The 18,300-nt window shown below is 46.8% G+C and overlaps 2 protein-coding genes across 3 annotated transcripts in view; one reads left to right on the top strand and one right to left on the bottom strand.

Annotated features, from left to right (window-relative positions):
• ASRGL1 (asparaginase and isoaspartyl peptidase 1) overlaps positions 1–18,300 on the bottom strand; it is a 449,509-nt gene that overhangs the window by 28,939 nt on the left and 402,270 nt on the right. The gene's annotated exons all lie outside the window — the stretch shown is intronic.
• Positions 14,205–18,300, top strand: part of FAM135A (family with sequence similarity 135 member A) — a 55,049-nt gene continuing 50,953 nt past the window's right edge. For both annotated transcript variants that reach the window (XM_088539903.1, XM_088539902.1), the window contains exons 1-2: positions 14,205–14,268; positions 17,972–18,092. In XM_088539903.1, coding sequence (XP_088396029.1) covers positions 18,016–18,092 — 77 coding nt within the window. In that variant the 5' untranslated portion in view covers positions 14,205–14,268; positions 17,972–18,015. The remainder of the gene's footprint in view (positions 14,269–17,971; positions 18,093–18,300) is intronic.

Raw genomic sequence — 18,300 nt, 5'->3', positions numbered from 1 at the left:
ACATATTCCTTCTGTTGCTCTGTCACTACCTCCTTCCCCTTTTCGCTTTTGAATGTACTTCCACTTCTGAATCGTTTTCTTCTACCTCTACGCCTTCACTTTCTTATTAATTTATCCCCTCATATTAATTCTGTTCTCATCTTTACTTGCCTCTCTCCAACATCTTATTTGTGCTCAAGCATTTAATCCTAGCCATCTTTTCTGACACTTCCTGAATATCTCTTATTTAAAGGCGGTGTATTTATCCTAAATTCCCGTTGCTTCCCCTGAAACCACTGACTATAACAGCGGTTTGCAGGGTTCCCTAGGTTGTTGTTAGAGTACCTTGTGTTGCAAAAAACACTTCCTTCATTTTTACATTTTCATCGGCCTACTAGCACGCAGGCTGGAGCTGGCTCCAGGCCTCAGCACCAAGTTCCTTGTTCTGAGCAGCATTTCGAGATCCTCTGCTGACTTGTGAAGCTTGACCCTTTAAAGCCTGGAGCTGTATTTTGTACTCCTAATCTCTGTACTGTATGCAATTCTTTTGTGCTTGCAGTCCCCAAATAACAAAAAAGCTCTTGCTATTTGAGGAAAGAGTCCTGGTTGTTAAAACGTTGTTTTTAAATAATCTTCTGGGAATCCTATAAATACATGGCGCATCTATTTAGCATGCTATACATTATGAAAGCTACTTTTACACTGTAGCAGTCAAATTCTTTAATGTAAAGAATGGCATCCGAATTGTAGCTTTTTCTGTTTTAGTGGCATGTTAGTTTAATTGTGATTTTATAACTATATGTTCTAAGGAGAACTTTGAAATTCCTTGCCATGCATAAAAGTACTTTTTCATTCACTGTTTTCAACACACAGTCATCACAATGTTCTCAGGATGTAATTAGTTTCTATGTTTTCTTACGATTAAAGCTATTGCAGAGGATGTTTCAAATCTGCTACCCCAAAATGAACATGCTCAGTGCTGTGCATCCTATATCTGGATAGTCATTTGGGGCACACAGCCAAATCTGGCAGTTGCCTAGAATTTTATCTTCCTTGAGCAATCAGTTGAAAGTTTGTTCAGCATTTTTCCATATTTTGACAGCAAAGAAGCACAGTCAACAGCTACTTCTCCGACAGGATTTGTTCCTCCAGCTTCAACTTCTTCAAGTTGAAACCCTCGACGTAGTAAGCAACACACAAACGCTCAGTCATGAGACTAAGACTATAATATTGACTCAGACTGGCAGCGTTTATCGTCCCATGTCCACTCTTTTTTTTTTTTTTTCCCTCCCCTTCTGTGGTACCTTTAAGATTCAACCCTTCTTTGTCCTTTCAGCCTTTCTTGAGCCACCTCCACGGGACTGGGCAGGGAGGTACTGAAAAGCCATGGGGGAAGGTCAGTGGACCCCAAGCTATAACAATCACCACCATACAGAGAAGGAGTCCAAGGTTGGCAGTTGGGCTGCTGAGTGATGGATCTTCCCAAGTTGGGTTTGGTCAAGGAGCAGCAGATGAGGTTTCTCTGTTCAGACTTGGAGCGCTGCCATTGATAGCAACAGGCTGCCAGCTTTGTGTCAAGGGAAAAGACTGTTGCCAAGAGATGCTTCCTCAAACCACCAGGAAAGAAGGCTGCTAGATACATTTTTCTAACAGCAGAAGTCCAGGCAAGGTTCAGGAGAGTTTAAGATAAAGAAGAAAAAGAAGTGATAGACCTCAGCCTGCTGTTGGATTATTCAGGATGCAGAACAACAAAATCTGGTGTGACAGACACAGGCCCTCTCTGGCACTGAGATCTCAATGCACAAATGCTGTATTTGTGCAACATGAAGGTTTGTGGTGTGTTAGATTAAAGATGGGGAGACCCTTTCCCCAGCCATCATCAAACTGCTTTAGTACTTTTTTCACATGCCACAACTGACTCTGCAGGATCACGTGGCAGTTACTTGTGCTGATCCTGAAATAATCACAGATAGGTAAGTAGCAACGGCGTGTTTTGAGATTCAAGGATCAATACGAAGGCCTCTGCAGCTGCCTTCTGAAGAAGCCTGGAGACACTCCCATGATCCTGATAAATCAGATACAGGTCTCATTTAGATCACTCGTTTCCCATGAACTACAATTTATTTATTTTATGAAAATAAAATTCCCAGATCATGGTGAGTTTGGCCTGCAGAGCTAGTTTCTGCCTGTAGCCTGCAGAAGGATTTTAACCAGTGCCCACACAAACCAGTGGGTGCTGGGAATGCGTGGAGACCCTCACTGAGCCGGTTTTGGTCCTCCATGACCATCATCATTCCTGCTGGCCCTGAATTACTCAGTTGTCCTCCTCTGTTAAGTCCTGGTTTTCTGTCCGCAGCAGATGCTGGTCTTACAGCACATTCAGCTTTTAGCAGACTTTTCTGGACACTGAGACAGCGGGTGACCGCATTGCCTGCACAAGAACTGCATCCTGATGCAGTCTAACGGATTGGCCTGAGGTGGGCCAGCCGCTCAGCCGGTCTGGGACCGCGAGTTACGAGGCTCCTCAGGGGGGATCTGCAGCCTGCGGCCTCGCAGCTCCTCGGAGGGGCTTCGGCAGGAGGGCTGCGGGTCCAGCGTTGACTTTGAGGTGAAAGCCCATGCAGACGCCTGAAGAGCGGTCTCCATGGCAAGATGCCAAGTTTTCTCCACATACTTTTTTAAGCAAAAGGAAACAGAAGGGAAAGGAGGGGAAAATGAGGATTTTTCTCTTTTAGACAGCTACCTGGTTTCCAGTAGTTGGCCGAGCCATCTAATCTCCAGCCTGGGGGTCGCACTTGCCCAGGGGAACGCGGCCTCCCCCGGCCGCGAAGACGGCGGGTTTCCTCCCTGCCTCCCATGGCGGGGCCGCGGCGCGAAGGCCGCCCCGCGCCTCGCGGGGCCGGCGGGGCGGCAGGGGGAGCCCGCGGCGCCGGGCACGGCCGCGCTGCGGCTCCCAGCAGCCGCCGCAGCAGCCGGAGCCGGAGGCAGCAGCGCGGGGCCGGCCATGAGGCGGCAACAGGCGGCGGCAGCGGCGGCCTGAGCCTGCGCGGATGCCCGCGCGCGGCGGCCGCGGCCTGCGGAGCGGAGCGGAGCGCGGCGCAACGCGGCGGAGCGCGGGCGGCCCCGGCGGCCGCCGCTCCTCGGCCTCTCAGGTGGGTGCGGGGCCTGCGCCGCCGCGGAGGGGGCACCGCGCCGCCCCTGCCCCAGGCGGCGGGAAGTGCCTTTTTGTGATTTGTTTTATTTATTTTTTAACCCCCCCCCCCCACCGCTCTCTTTCCTTCCCCGGGGAGGCTTCGCGGTCGCTGCTCATTGTTTATCGGGCCGGAGGCAGCGCCGAAAATAGGTCAGAAAAAAACTGTTTCCCCCCCCCGTCCCTTCAGCCGAGCGGAGCGGCGGGCGCTGAAACGAACTGCCCTTGGGGAATTTATTATTATTATTATCATTATTATTATTATTGCTTTTTAATTTTTATTTCGGGACAGCCAGCGTTTCCTCGCGTAGGGCAGAAAGTTGCCGGCGCTGGGGGGTGCCAGGGGCCGGGGCCGAGGGCCATCCCGGCGCCGGGGGCACTTGCTGCGGGACTGCCGCGGAAACGGTCTCCTCTCCGCGAGGCAGCCGCGCAGGCTCTCCTGCCATGCCACGCGTTGCTTTTATTTTGTCTCTGATTATTTTGCACAAAAAATTCCGCAGAGCTCGCTTGAAAACTCAGTTTCATGATTATATGCTGCAAACGTGTCATTTCAAAGGACGACTGCACGTCGTGACAAATTAAAAATATCTGCTTGCACTGATTTACAGCCCTGCTTGTGTTAGAAGTAGGTATAAATCCGCTTTTGCTTTCTCATCCTTGCTGTGGGTTTCCCAGGGTGGAAGGGGCACAAACTTCTGCTTGAAATCTTACCTTCTGCCAGGTGATGGCTGTAAACGGGTCTTTGGTTTCACTGCTTTTCGCCTTGTTGTTTAAGGAAGTCGGCTTATGAGCTTAACACTGTGCTACACAGCGGCAAAGTCTGAGCAAAAACCCCCATTGCTTTTACATTTGGCTGGCGGGCAGGAGGGAATGCGACTGCCCTGGTCCTTGTTACGCCAGGAGGAGAGGTATTACAGGCTCTTCCATGGAAATCTCTCCTCTTTCATATTTCTGCTTGCAAAGGAAAACTGCCTGGCCTTTGCTTTAGGCTGAGGGAGGGTTGCCAGCTTCCAAATCGGATCGGGGAGCTGTATTTTGCTGGAGCACTGTGGCTGTTTTGGGATGAAAGAGTCCTTGATTTGTGGAAGAGTGAATTAAATAGTTCCATGTAGCTCATGTTACTCTGTTCAGCCCTTTCAGAGTGAAAATACTGTTTGTAAGCAGCATGCTGTCATACCAGCCTGTGCTTTTATCGGTACAAATACTTTGGAGGGATGGTGCAAAGGCTGCTCTTCTGTGTGACCGTGCTGGTTGCACCTGCTCTTGAAACGCTGGAGCAGGACTGCAGCTCTTCATCCGCACCTCCCTTGGGTGGGCAAGCTTGTTTTCTTTTTACTGCCTCTTGCTTTTTTTTTTTTTTTCCCTTGCTGTAAGCAGCAAAAATCAGTTCCTCCTTCAGTAATCAATTAAAAAATAGAATGTGAATTAGAGTTCATTCTTTGGAATGGTTTAATTTTGCTTTGTCTGAAAGGCAGCCCTTTCAAACGGGTAAGAACTGATGCAATACGGGAAAAATATTAGCTTTCTTCTCGAATCTACACTTGCTCTATTAATAAAATTGATCGGTTATCTTCTCTTCCAATTACAGTTAGCGTGAGCGGCCTGGGAAATGTTTGGCACGAATAGTGATCCGCAAGAGTAAAGTGCCTGCAGCAACTTGAATCTGTCTTCAAAACTGTGATTTTCAAAATCTGTCAGACAACCCAGCACATTGTTGGTTTAATCACGTTTGTTGGTGCTGTCGAATTTGGTTCTGTTTTGAGCAAAGCCTCAAAAGAAGGGCCCAGCTTCTCTGTTTTCGGGGCAAATGAACTCCGGTGACTTTTCTGATGACTGCCGAGGCCCCTGTCCTGTGAAACCGTTTCCTGGCGCTTGTAACGTTTCCCTGGGAAATACCTCCTCCCAAACTGGGATTTTTAGGGTTTCTTTGCGTGTTTTACCCTGTGCAGGAGAATTAATGGAGTGTAGCTGTCGAGGTTAGAGCGAAATTTGAGATCTGTCACTGTCTTCAGCATTTCTTGCCTTTTTTTAGTCACTTCAACACCAAGAATGGTTCTGACAAATTCTGAAGGGTTTAGTTGTGGTTTTAGCAGCCCGTGGCAGGGTGGGTTTGCCCGTGTCTCCCTCTTGCCAAGTAACTGTCCCATGTTCTGGGGCAAGTTCCTCTTCTTTGACGATGCTGGAGAGATTGGGATAGGAGATATATATATGTATACATTCATATATATATTTTGTAGCCATCTGACTGGCTGTGGAGCTGGGTGGGGAGGCGAATGCTGAGGAAGGGGCGAAGCATGTTATTGAGAGTAGCAATGTCCTAAACAGCTATAGCTAGAGATAGAGGAGCCCTGTATGAGCTCTGATCTTCCCATACGTTGTTATTGTGCCAGTTAACCAATATGTGTGCTTCAGTCTAGGAGACAGACACCTAAATATTTATTAATATAAGATGGAAGTCCTGATGTTTGTGTCTGTCCCATGACCCAGAGGCTGTCCTGAACAAATGCTGAAGTTAAATCGTTATCAAGGGTGGATCTTAATCTGATAATTGTAAGAAATTGTGGATTGTTGTTACTGTTGACCTTGTTACAGTGTCTGAAGGTGTAGCTGGCATAGACTAGGGATTCTCATCCTTGCCTGGTAAATGATTCATCTTTTCCTTTGTGTCTGCTGTCTTCTTGTTCCTTTTCAACCTGCAATCCCTAAAGACTACGGGATAGACTTGGAAGAATAAAATTCCTAGGTAAGCAGTGTTAGAGAGTAGTATTTTTGTTGTGTGGGCTCCCCCCCTCCTTTCCTCTTTACTCCTTATGGAAAAATACAGACTCTCTCGTGCAGTGACTGTCCTCCTGAAAGGGTAGGTGAGCAGCAGCCGCCTGGTGACCAGCCGCTGTGATGGGTGTTTGTTTTGCAGGCCCATCCTTACAGTCCAGCTGGCTTCAGCAGCCCAGTGACTCCCAAGTGCATGTAGCCAAGGTGGGGGTTCATCTTAAGCACTGGCACCTTGCGGTTTGTTTTTGGTTAAACTATGAATACAGCTCACAGTTTCTTGAGGTTGTCTTTCACTCACTTTTCCCTCCTAACCAGAAAGCTTGGAAAATACTTATTTATTCTTTCATGAAAAGTTTGACGTAGCAACTCCCCAAGGGCCTTATATAGAGGCTATTATATGGGAACCTGCAAGGTTCTGCATCTCGTGTGTTTTAGATCAGGCCTGGGTCTGGCTGGGCAAATAGATCCAAAAACCAGTTTCTCGTGAGCCTGTCAACTCACTACGATCAGACTGTACTTCCAAATACTGTTTCTGAGTTTCTCTCCTCCAGCTGTGCAAAACAGTGAAATATGACCTTACATTCTGTCAATGTTCGCACACCTTATGCTTTTCTGTGTGGCACTATATATGCTTTTAATTCTGTTAGGTGTTTTGCTGACTTGGGGCCTGCTTGGACATTTCGCTAGATACATTTTGCTCACTTTCATTCACAGAAAACAATCTGTAAGTATTGCATATAGACTGCTATGCGTGTGTGCCACTGTGGAAGTATGAGCACAGTTAAATATTTATGCGCTCCCTTCTAGCACGAGCAGCTGGTATGTCAGCAATGCAGCGCCGGCCGCGCCGTAGAAGCCGTCTGCGAACGCTCTTCCTCCAAGAACAATACGAGGAGGAACGTTTGTGGTAGCAGGGGCCGTGTACAGCAAAGCCTCGCCAGAAAAGAAGCTGAAAGGGAGGAAATAAGTTTGCTACTTGTTTCAGGGTCAGGGAGAAGTCAGGTGAGCAGAGGGTGTTTACTTCAGGCAGGAAACCCAGGCTAGGTCTATTCTTGGAGGGAACGGAGGAGGCGCAGGGACGGGGAACGGGGCGAAGCCTCTCGGCGCTCGGTTTATAGGCGGAACAAAGGTTGGAATATGGTGAAGCAAAGCAGATTGAGTTGACGTCAGATCTGTTTTCCATTAGAAGATTGCAGTGCTACCTTTTTGCCTTTTTTTTCCCTCTTTGTCAGTTTTCTTTAAAGGCTTAGGGACTGGGAACATCTCCAGTGCTAAGAATCTTAAGCTTTATATTTTGCCAGCAGTTTTGCTGGAAGAAGATGTGTAGTCTTTCCTATCAATATTTCTTACAAAATTAAATTCAAAGTTTCTTCCTTTCTGAACTACATGATTTATATCAGGAAATCTGAAAACTTTTTTTTCCTGTTTTTATTTTTCAAGTTAAAAGGTTTAAATTTATTACCTCCTACACCTTATAGTTCATGGAATATCTTCTATAAAATTAATCACCAACTGGGTTTAAAAAAAGAAAAACTCCAATCTTAAAAAAGACAGTGCAGGAAGCCTTAGCTTTGACTTCTGATATCTTATTAGAGGTAATAATGAAGACTTCCCTTTAAGGATTTGGAATTTTGATCTCAGAATGGCTTGCGGTGGATCTCTTTTTATCTTCTATTAAAACAGTAGAGGGAAGCATAATAGTAGCAGCTTCTCCACAGGCTTAAGGAACATTACTCCAAGAGCCTGGAGTCGACATCCTCTTGGGTTGTCAATTCAGGTGTCACTTCATGATTTTTCTGTCTAATAGTTGTATATTTCCATGCAAAGAAAATCTATCTTAATAATGTAGGTTAATATTGCTACCTTTTCATAGAAAAGTGATTGCATATTTAGACATTTTAGTGTACAGCATGTGTTGCTTGCCTACCTATCTGTACATGGTCCGTCGTGCAATTTTTTTAAAGCTTTCCTGCTTTGTAAAGCTTTCCTGCTTTTGTGGGCAGATGCTGAGATTATCACATATTTTCACAGTCCATGGTTTTATGTATCTGTGACCTTGAACTCTTCAGGGCAATGAAAAAAGGCCAATCAAAGTAGCTAAGATATTGCGGATATTTCAAGTGCCGAAACAATAAGGCAGAGCTCATCCAAAGTGTGTATTTACTGCTTTACCTGTGAAAACAGCTAAAAGAAATAACTTTATACTGGTTGAAATCAATGCTTGACTGATAAGTGGAAGTCAAGACCTGCTTAGGTCTCCAGCCTTGTGCTATTCTGTTGAGATTGGAGTTCTCTTTCCAGTGAACATTCTTGTCTCCTTGGGCAGGAGCTCGGTGCCGCCAAATATAACCTGGTGCTGCTCTCGCTTTGCCTGTTGCAAAGAGAAGACCTCCCTTTGTAACACGCAGGTTGTATTACTCTGAGATTACTTCAAATCCTGGCTTGCTCCAAATATTTGGTTTGGTTTTTGGCCTGTGACTAGGAGCCTTAATAGAAATGTGTGTCTTTCGACTTGTAAAATGTCTAGAAGCTGCATGGAAAGATGAACATCCACAGGCAGTTTAGCCAGGTGCTGGCTTATCCTCCTTGGATAGGATAGCAAGTAATTGGGATCCTTTCTAATGAGTTTAGCTGCTTGAAAACTAGCCAACTGTGTATTTGAAAGGTAGGCAAAACCTCTGGTAGCTTAATTCTTTGTTGCTTTTTTTTTTCCCCTAGATCCGTGTTATCTTTTATTTAATAGGTGTTTTTCCTTATTGTAGCTGCAACAAATTTGAAAGTAGAATATAAAGGATGTAATGATTAAGAAGTGTTAGTACGTGACAAGTAAATTGAAGGAAAAAAGGAATGAGCAGAAACTGTTCCATCTAAAACACTGTCAAAAGTTGTTCAAATAGCAGCGGTGACGATGCAGGCTAACACAAAAATCAGCCTGTTTTGATGTAACCCTTCAAACGCAACCATCGAAGTCGATCGCTAGGTCTGTTTTATTTTGAATGTGTGACTTCTGAAGCAGAGCTGTGGCATTTTCCATTTGTTGCAAGTTTCTTAGGTTCTTTCCTTTAATAGGAAGTGTTTATGTATTTTATTTATTATCTGAATGCTCGGCGTGGGGCAGGAGGTGCCTTGCTGCCTCCACAGAGCTGGCATGTGCGCTTTCCTCCTTCGTGACAGGGCCTGGGCACGTGTCCCCGGAAGGCCAGGCCTTTGGGAAGGCCTTGGGACCCCCTTTTGGCTGACCCGTCCCTGAGGGGACGCGGAAGAGGCCGCGGTCCCTCCCCGCCGCGGCTCTTTGCAGCGGGACGAGGCAGCGCGACGAGGAGGCGCCGCACGACGAGGAGGCGCCGCACGACGAGCTCGCTCCGACGCGCACCGCGCTCGCTTCCGAGCGCCAGCCCCACTTAGTGTCTTGCTCGCTTCGCGTTTGCCGCAGCATTTCACAAAAACAGGCTGACTGGGGTGCTTTGGGGCAGAAGTGACCTCTGTGCAGAAGAGCCTTTGGATAAGATCCGTGGCTGGTTTGGCTAATGGCGCTCAGCACCCTCTCTCCTCCTGGGTTTGGGAGCAGGACGGGGGGTTGAGTTGCCAAAGGTGCTGCCTGAGGTTGCGGGCAAAAGGCCTCTACCTGGTGGGGTCTCTGAGGAGTGGGAACTTAGTGCCGTTACCTTAAACTGGTGCGTAGATGTTTGCCGCATTTTTTTTTCGAAAGTTGATGTCTGAACAGTTTCAGTGCACATTCAGAGATATTTTCCCGTGGCCCTGTTATCTTCATGATCATCAGATGGTTGAAAAAAGTTGCTTCCAGCAACAGCCTGTCCAGTTACCCTTTAACTTTACAACCATAACTATATTGCGCTTTGTATTAAAATAACATGACTTGACTATGAACATGGTGTGTGTTTCTGTAACAGAAGGAGGCTCTTGATTAAAGAAAAGATAAATCCGAAGAATTGGATAGAAAGAATGCTTCTCTCATAAAAGGTCTGTGATTAGAAAATAATTTTAAAAAGAAAGAACAAAATAAACTGTGACATATCTCTGCCTTGTACTGAATAAAAGCTGTAGAAAAAAAATGAGAAGATGAAAAGAATTATATGTATTTCTAGAGTCGTAGATTCTTTTTTCCCCATATCTGAAATTGAATAATCAATGAAAAAAGTTAAATTGGGGGTTGTATATTTTAAGATGTACTCCTGAAAAGCCAGCTCCAAATCAGCTGACTTTGTGTTAGCTTTTTAACATCAGGTGTTGAAAAATAAAATAGACTTTGATACTGTGTTCCCATCTGTCTCTGAAATAACTTATATCTGCATGAAAGTCCTGGCAGAACCACTGTTTTTCTCTGTTGCTACATCCTGCCTGTCAGCAGAGATGATACTGGTGTGGGAGCCACCAAGGAAGCGGTTTTGTGACCACTGATTGTAGGTCTCTCTGAGATCAGATTTTCCCCCAAAATATAACTTTGTTCAGGTAGGGAGTCTCTCCTGTTTCTTAAATTAATAATATGAAATTTGTAGTTTGTGCTGACTGAATGCCCAGGGTGAGAGAAGAGGCAGAAACCCTTTGGCATAAAGCCTTCCAGTGCAAAATGAACCTGTCAAATTCAGACTGAATTGTGTGTCTTGTCCAGCCCTGACCTCAGAACGGATATCAGGACGGTGGCTTAACTCTCTAAATTGCTCGATTTTGTTTGCCGAATTACTTAATTTGGAATTATTGCCTTTTAAGATATAATTTACTAAGAATGTGCAGTTAATTTTTTTTTCTCTCTTAAAAAATATATATTTTTGAGAGTGAAAATATATATATATATATTTTTTTTTTAAGAGGGAAACTTTAAGAGGGTAAACTTTCTTAAGGGGAGGAAAACAGCAAAACCTGGCTTTTTTAGGGCACTATTCTAATTGCTAAAGCATGCCAAAGTGGTGCCATTAAGGAGCAGCTGCAGACATTTGAATGCCCCCTTCGCTCCTGCATGTGAGTTAGTCTGCACGTCTTTGCTTCTTGCTTTGTGCAGGTAGCAGAACCAAGTAAGTTCTAAGTACCCGAAAATAAACAGCTGATGTTTTATGAAGAGCCTTTTCAACTGGAGAAAATGAAGTTATTTCAGTAAGCTTCAGTTTCCTAATATATTAATTCCTAGCCAGTGCCTCTCTATACATGGTTTAGATGCTGGGGATGCAGGTGCTTTAGTGGCGGGGAGCTTTAATGGAGGTGTTTGGGCTGGGGGCTCCGTGTTGGCGCTCGGCCAGGGCTCCGGGCTCGGGCGGCGCTGGCCTGGCCTGCTCCACGGCGCTCGCCCGCGCTGTCTGTCCCGGGGACTCAGGCTTCGTGTCCTCTCGGTGCTGCCCATTGCTTCTTGCTCTTTCACTGAGAACCATCTGCTTTTCGAGAGAAGTCTTTGTAAATAAAATAACTCCTCAGATTACCGCTGAGGCCATTGCCCGATTCAGCCAAGCCTGAAAGAGGAGAAGGGCCCTGGTGGAGGATAAAGTTGGTGTTCAGTAGAAATTGGCAGGCAAATAGCCAAGATGCTGAAGTGGGTGCCCTTACTGAGAGGCAGAAGGCGGTTAGGGTGAAAGGGAATAAGCTCTGTACGTGCTGGGGATGAACTGTTGCATCCCATATGTGCTGTATTAGCACGATAGAGCGAGTGCAGCGTGCTGGTGGTTGCGTGCTCGGCAGGATGCGTCGAGCTGCCAGCCCCGGCGGGCGCGCGTGCGGCTTCCCGCAGCGTGCGGCGTGCAGCACCAGGGGCTGGGGTCGCTAGGTTGAAAGCAAAAATGTAAGAAAACTTGAATTTTAATATTTGATTAAGCTAGGGTTTATCTGACCTGTTAAGGTATCGCAGATATCCTATATTAGCTTGGTTAGAAAAGATGACTCAGGTTTTGTAATGGTTGCCTGCAAAATCAAATATCCTTGGAGAACCATCGAAGAGGAAAGTATTAATTTTGGGGTTTTGCCGCCACCATGAAACTTTAGCTGTTGTTTAACTTTGAGTAACTGGATATTCATATTCATATAAGAATTTAGAATTTTTGAATAATTTCCTTTCCATAAAATGGATAAATTGTGATATGGAGTGGTCTCTTCTGTTGTCCTTTCCTGAGCGGTGGTCATGTTGTCTTTCCAAAATAGGGAGGACAAGATTTGAATAAAGTATGCCAAGACTTCTACGCTTGACATTATGGGTTTTTTGTTTCCTTGATTTACAGGGTTTTTTGTTTCCTTTATGTTATGCAAAATTCAGTTAGCATTTCGTTTCTTTCCGCTTCCCTCTTGAATTATGGAGGATCCGTGCTTATCTGTAACTCTCTAGTCTTCAGCCAGGACGCTATCATGCCAAGTGCTGAGCAGCCGCAGAAAGGGTTTGAGAAGACAAGTGGGTTATGCTGGATGCAGCAGCCTGTGCTCGCTCTGGGGGAGGATGTAAGAGAGGTGAAATGATCAAAATAACCGGCTAGGAAAATGTTCTTGGTGGCCCCATGCTGATCTAACACATGCAGTGACTTCTGCTCTTTCAGCCTCACAGCAATTAAAGCAAAGGAGGATACGAGTTTGGCCGAGCTTTGGCTGTAGGGAGAGATGGGACACATTTCCGATCGCGTGGGGAGATTTGGCAGGTCTCATGCACGGTCTTGCCGGCTCTGTGGGAGCCTCGGGAGCCCCTAGGGGAAATGCTGCCTGCACGTGCAGGGAGAGCGGGGAGGGACACCCGGCCTTGCCCTCGCGGCTGACGGCGGCCTCCAGAAACGGCTCCGGCTGGAAGCGAGAGGGAGGGCAGTTCTCGGGGGGCCGCCGGCGCGGAGACAGACCCTGAGCTTGTCTTGGCGGGCACTGGGTTCCACGGAAAGGGAGAAGGACAGAGAGAAAGGTCAGGGAGAGGTGTGCAGGGCTCCTGCGGGAACGCGGGAGAGAGAACGTTCCCAGAACAACGCGTCCAGAGAGCAGCTAGAGGAAAATCGGTGCTGGTAGGGGAGGAATAGGGAGTTTTGTGGTATTTTCACTCTTGGGATTCTCTGATTTTTGACATCCAGTGAATATAAAATACTAGAACAATTTTAACTACTCAGAGTATATTCAGTACGCTGAATATAAAAAATAAACAGTGTTTTTTGTTTTTAGATAGAACTAGAACTAATAGGACTAGTGTAATTATCAGGTACGGCATAATTAAACAAATAGATTTTAAAAGTCAGTGCCATTTTAGTGGGAATTTATGGGATTAGAATTTTACCTGAGGCCTTATTGATAAGTCATGTTATCAGAGGATGCTACAGATATTGTGACATGCACAAGTGATAACTATTTTTAAAAACTGCCATATTTATTTATGCTACACTTTCTCTGTTTTCTTCTTTCTCTGAAACGAGGGCAGAACCAGCTTAGTTGCGCAGCTTTTCTGTACAAGCTCTGCTAAGTTTTTCATTTTTATTTCTCTGAAACCTCTTATGAAACATAAAGTTCCTTTAAGAAAGAATTTAAAAATTATTTTCTGTGTGTCTAAAAACTACAGAACATTAAATAGGCAGGAGACACTGATTTTTTATCATTATTTTAAGTGCTCTGACTTTTAAGAATACAGTAAAGCTTGGTAGATCATTAACAAATTTTGTATGAGATGCATGAGGTGTAAGATAATGAAGCAAAAGCTTTCAGATATTTGCAAGCATTTTGGTTATGTGAGTTGTAGCGTTCAGTCTAAGAACCCGAGTTCTCACTCTCAGGGCTCTCCCCCTTGTCCTCTGAATTTTGGTGAGAACATGTTTGACCCATGAGGATGGGAAGGGATGTGACGGTTGCACGTGGCCCTTTCTTGCAAGTTGTCCCCTGTCTGGTGGCTCTGGGGCACGAGCTGGGGTTGATGACAGACTTTGCGGCTGCCTCCTAATCTTTCTGTGATTCCCGGCGAGCTGAGATCTGCTCTGGAGGTGGAGGGAGCTGCAAGGCAGCTGGGGTGTGCGTGGGGGTTAGAATTCCTCTTTTTTTTTTTTTTTCCCTCATTTATTTTGGAAAAGGGAACACTAGGCTTCTGCACTTGAAGCATGCCGGAACTGGCAGTGCAGGAATGGGGGACAAATTGGAGGAGGCTGGTAGAATATACGTTTATGTTTGGAGATGGGATGGGATGATGGGATGTGCTTGTAGAATGTAATAAAAGAGAATGAGGAGCGTGAGTGCTGGAGGGCTCTAGAGGTCGCCTTCTGAGTAAAACGTTTCTGTTTGTTTTGTTTTTTAGCTCAGCGGTATGTTTTTGACAGCAGTAGTGAAGAACTGGAAGCCTGGTTAATTAACGTGCTAAGATGGAGTATTTGCCAGTAGAGGTAAGAGATTCTCTGAACGTGCTGTGGGTTTGACTTGAGCTTTCCCTCGCAGTTTCCAATACAGGCAGCTAGGTTAATGGCACTGGAGTGCACGCATTTCCCAGAGAATAAAGCTTGTTTAGGAGATTTCTGCACACTCGCATCTGCCAAGTTGCATAAATGCATCCCCAGAAGTATAAAGGAGAGCAGAATTTGGGTCCTCAGTATAGCATCAAGCGGCCTTAACAGTGGTGTTAAGTGCAGGAGATGGTCAATGCTTACAGGGTGGTGGGTGTCGAGGGAGGGCTCCGCTTCCATGCAGCAGCTAAGGGGGGCGAGTGCCGTTTGTGCCGCACTCGGCAGCGTGCTGGGGAGCTCCCTCTCTCCACAGCAGCCTCCTGTGCTGGGATTTCACACTGCATCCCCTTCTGCTGCTCGTGCAGAGCGAGCTTGTAGTGAAGCTTCCTTGTGCTGCTGTTGGGCTGGGGAGCTGTGTTTGAGAGCCACTCGTGCTTTCAGACGCCACGATCGGCCTGCTCAGCATCTAAATGAGTCACAGAGATCCGCTGTCGTTCAAGTCAGGGAGAGTCTAGCTGTAAACGTGAACGTCGTTTACCTAAAGAGATATCTCTGATGGGTTTATTTTTTTGGTTGAACTTTTGTGTGATTAGTAAACTAAAATTAAACATTGCCCACGTTTGAGTTTATCCTTAAAATACTTTAATTGCTGTGTAAGACTTTCTGTTTTCCAGTTCAATAATGTTGTGATCCTTTGCATGATACAGAATTTTTTGGCAGTGTTTTGAGTCCATAAACCTGGTAACTGTCATAAAAATGAATTAAGTTGAAGAAAATCAATATGAAATTTAATATAGTTAACCGTTAAGAGTCTTAGAAATGCATGTGCTATTTTTTTTCTTCTTTCTTGGATGTAAATCGTTATTCTTGGAAAGGTCATTTCTTCCTTCTCTCCTCGCGCTAGCACTCGCTTTTCCCACATTTCTGAGGGAAATGGGCCAAGCCCTGGCGCAAGGGAGGTGCCGGGAGCACCATGTGCCTCAGGGTGCTCAGGCTGCTGAGCTCCCCGCACCAGCGGTGCAGCGGAGGGGGGTTGTTCCTCTGTGGCTGCTCTGGGAAGCTGGCGCGGGCCCTGCCGCAAGGGTCCCGCTGGGTCGGCTCCGGTGCCGACCGGGCCGGCGCAGGAGCAGCGGCAACGCGGGGCACAGGCCAGCCAGGCGCTGCGGCGCAGCTGGGGCTCGCGGTGCACCTGCATAGGCCTTCTCTTCATATGATCTGCACAAAGAAAACTGAAGGCTTTCATTGGAATATAAGTTAGAATTCCTAACATTTTAAATGGAGAAAACTCAAAATGACTAGGCAAAACGGAATCGAAACAGGGAAAGCTTATAAATAATTCTGCTGCTGACGGATGTCTCGCTCTCTTTCAGCCAGCTCAGTGACTTGCAGAAAGCTGCTCAGTCCCCTTGGTTGCTTTGTAGGTTTTTCCTCTGTCACCGCTGAGCTTGCTCTCTGCTCCTTGCTCTTTTCAGCAGCCTCTCGGCTCCAGCTTCTTGCTGTGACTCCCTTCTTTCCCGCTACTCCCACCAGTCTGGATAACTCGCTGGGAGGTGTGTCCCAGAACACGCTTAGATCTTCTCCAGAGAAAGAGCAGCCTGCTCTTATGCCCTTCAAGCAGGTCGGCGCTGATGCAGTCACTGTGCTTGAAGGACCGTAACGTGAAGCTGCAAACACACTCACGGTGTGTGCCGTTCCTCTCACCCAAGCTCCGCTGCTTGGGTTTCATGCTTGGACTTGCTGGCTACAGCAGGTTTTGGTCAGTGCGTACAGCTCTTCATGGACTGTTTCCGTTGTGCAGCCACACTCCAGCATGCTGGATTTGACATCCGGATAGACTCTATCTAAAACAGCCTGTTTGTCGCCACATCCGGAGGATGTGCCTGTCCAAGGGACCTGTGGGCCTGTGAGAGCAGTGAATAGTGACAGCCAGCTGTCCTGCACATGGAAAATGACTGTGACCAACTGCAGAAGAGAAGGTTTCTAGGCTCCAGCAGGGCAAAGGGGCTGTTTACTGCTACCAAAGCTCAATGTTTTGAGGAAGCACATGACAATATCCTGTTTTATTTTGCCTGGGGTGCTATTAGGCTTACTGATAACAGTGTTACAGTGCCACTTCTTGGTGATCCTGCTTGTTCCTGGTATCTTCATGGAAAGTCAATCCCTGGCAACCTAGGCAGCTGCCCGGAAACCTTGTGCTGCCGCCGGTCTGGAGCTGCACAAGGGCAGAGTGTGTCTGTCCGCCGGTGAGAGGAACCTCTAAGCAGTGCAGGATGTGGCTGGCACCAGCTTCTTTTGTTGGTGTGTCCCGTTCATAAGATGGGCTTCATCCAGCCAGACCAGTTCCAAGTTGTTCCGAGTTTCCTCACGGGGACTTGAGGGAGCAGGAGCGTTTGGGAATGACTGAGCTGGGTCGCTGCAGCTCAGTGAGCGCCTAGGAACGTGGGACGTCTCTGTCTTGTGGGGATGTAGTTGAATTAATCTGTCAAAGCCCCCTAGGTTTAAGTCTGAGCAACACGGATTTTGGGTGAGCCACGTTAGCTGTGTCTTCTGAGTGCTGCAGCTTTGATCCAGCAAAAGGGCCCTTGATCCAAGCTCTTCATATTGCAACAACAACCTCAAAAGCAAAATGTTGCTTTTCCTACCCCAAGCTGCACCAGCAGTGCTAGCTTCTTGGGCTTGCTGTGTTTTTAGTGAAGTGCCTGCAGAGAACCTGTGCTGGCTGCTAACCCGAGCTCAGGACTCGCTTCTTGCTGCAGCTGAAGGCGAACGCGGGGCTGCTGAGCCGGCCCGGAGCGGCGCAGCAGGGAAACCCCTCTGGCCTGGGGCCAAGGCAGCCCGGCCGCTGGGCTGCAGGTAGCCCGGAGCCTGCCGGTGTTCCGGGTGGCTGGGTTTGCCTTGGCTGTGCTTTTTCTCTTCCATCGTGCTCTGTTTTCAGTCTCACTGCTACCGCCTGCTGCTCCACAGGCTTCCAAATGTTCTTTCCAAACTCCTAGAAACACCAGAACACAACGCGTCCGAGCTGGGGCCCCTTCTGTGCTTGCTGCTCCTGCCTTCCACCCTGGGCAGGAACTAACGTGCACAGTGTTGCCCGGTTTTGGGGGTTGGTTTTCTTGATTTTATTCCTCAGTCCAGACAGTGTTTGCAGGAAGCTGCGAGTTTGAAGGCAGTGTTTCTGGAGACTGCAGTTTATTTTATTAATCCAGTTAATACTGTTGTAGGGAAAACAGAATAACTCAGCCAGAGTCTGCGGGATTTTAATTTAAGTATCAGCAGGCAGTTGAAACTCAGCAGTAAAGTGCCAGCCTGTGGTTGCAAAGTAGACAGTGAGATTTAGCACTTCGCAGCTAACAGGGATTAGCTAAGGATGGGCATGTTTTCCTCCTGCACTCCTGCCCTCCTGCAATCCCTCCGAGGACAGTCCTGCCTGTGATAACTTCTCTGGTGTCTTTGTGGCAAAGGAGTCGAATGTTATGCATGGTGGTGGGTAGGTTTGAGCACATGGGTGTATTCCTGTTTATCCCAGGATAATTATTTGAGGAAGCTGTGCATATAATTTTTTTGGGGGGGGGAGAGGGAGCTTGGAAGGACTGGACAGGTGTTATTCCCCACTTGTGTTCTAAAAAGTTTGTTTTCTGTTTGTTTCCAGTAACTAAGGTGCTGACAAGTTTTGGCTTCTTCATCCTCATAAACATGAGCGAAGTTCAGGCTATGGTAGAATTCTCCGTGGAGCTCCACAAATTCTTCAATGTGGATTTGTTCCAAAGAGGGTAGGTGGTGCGTTCTTCCCGACTGCACGGGCTGGTGCCGGAGTGACCCTGATGGATAGTGTTGCCTGGTGCTTTACTGTTCTTTACAGAGATTTGGAAATCATTTGCTCCTTATTGGAAAGGCAGATACCTTCTAGGAGTTAAAATGAATGCTCACTGCTCAAATAATTTGGCCTAAAACATAAGTTGTGATAAATTGTTTATTGTT

The sequence above is a fragment of the Tinamus guttatus genome, unplaced genomic scaffold (assembly GCF_059628265.1).
Source record: "Tinamus guttatus ecotype Peru unplaced genomic scaffold, ASM5962826v1 Tinamus_guttatus_pri_ptg000051l, whole genome shotgun sequence".
NCBI classification, from domain to species: Eukaryota; Metazoa; Chordata; class Aves; order Tinamiformes; family Tinamidae; genus Tinamus; species Tinamus guttatus.
This window is presented reverse-complemented; position numbering and strand designations above follow the sequence as displayed.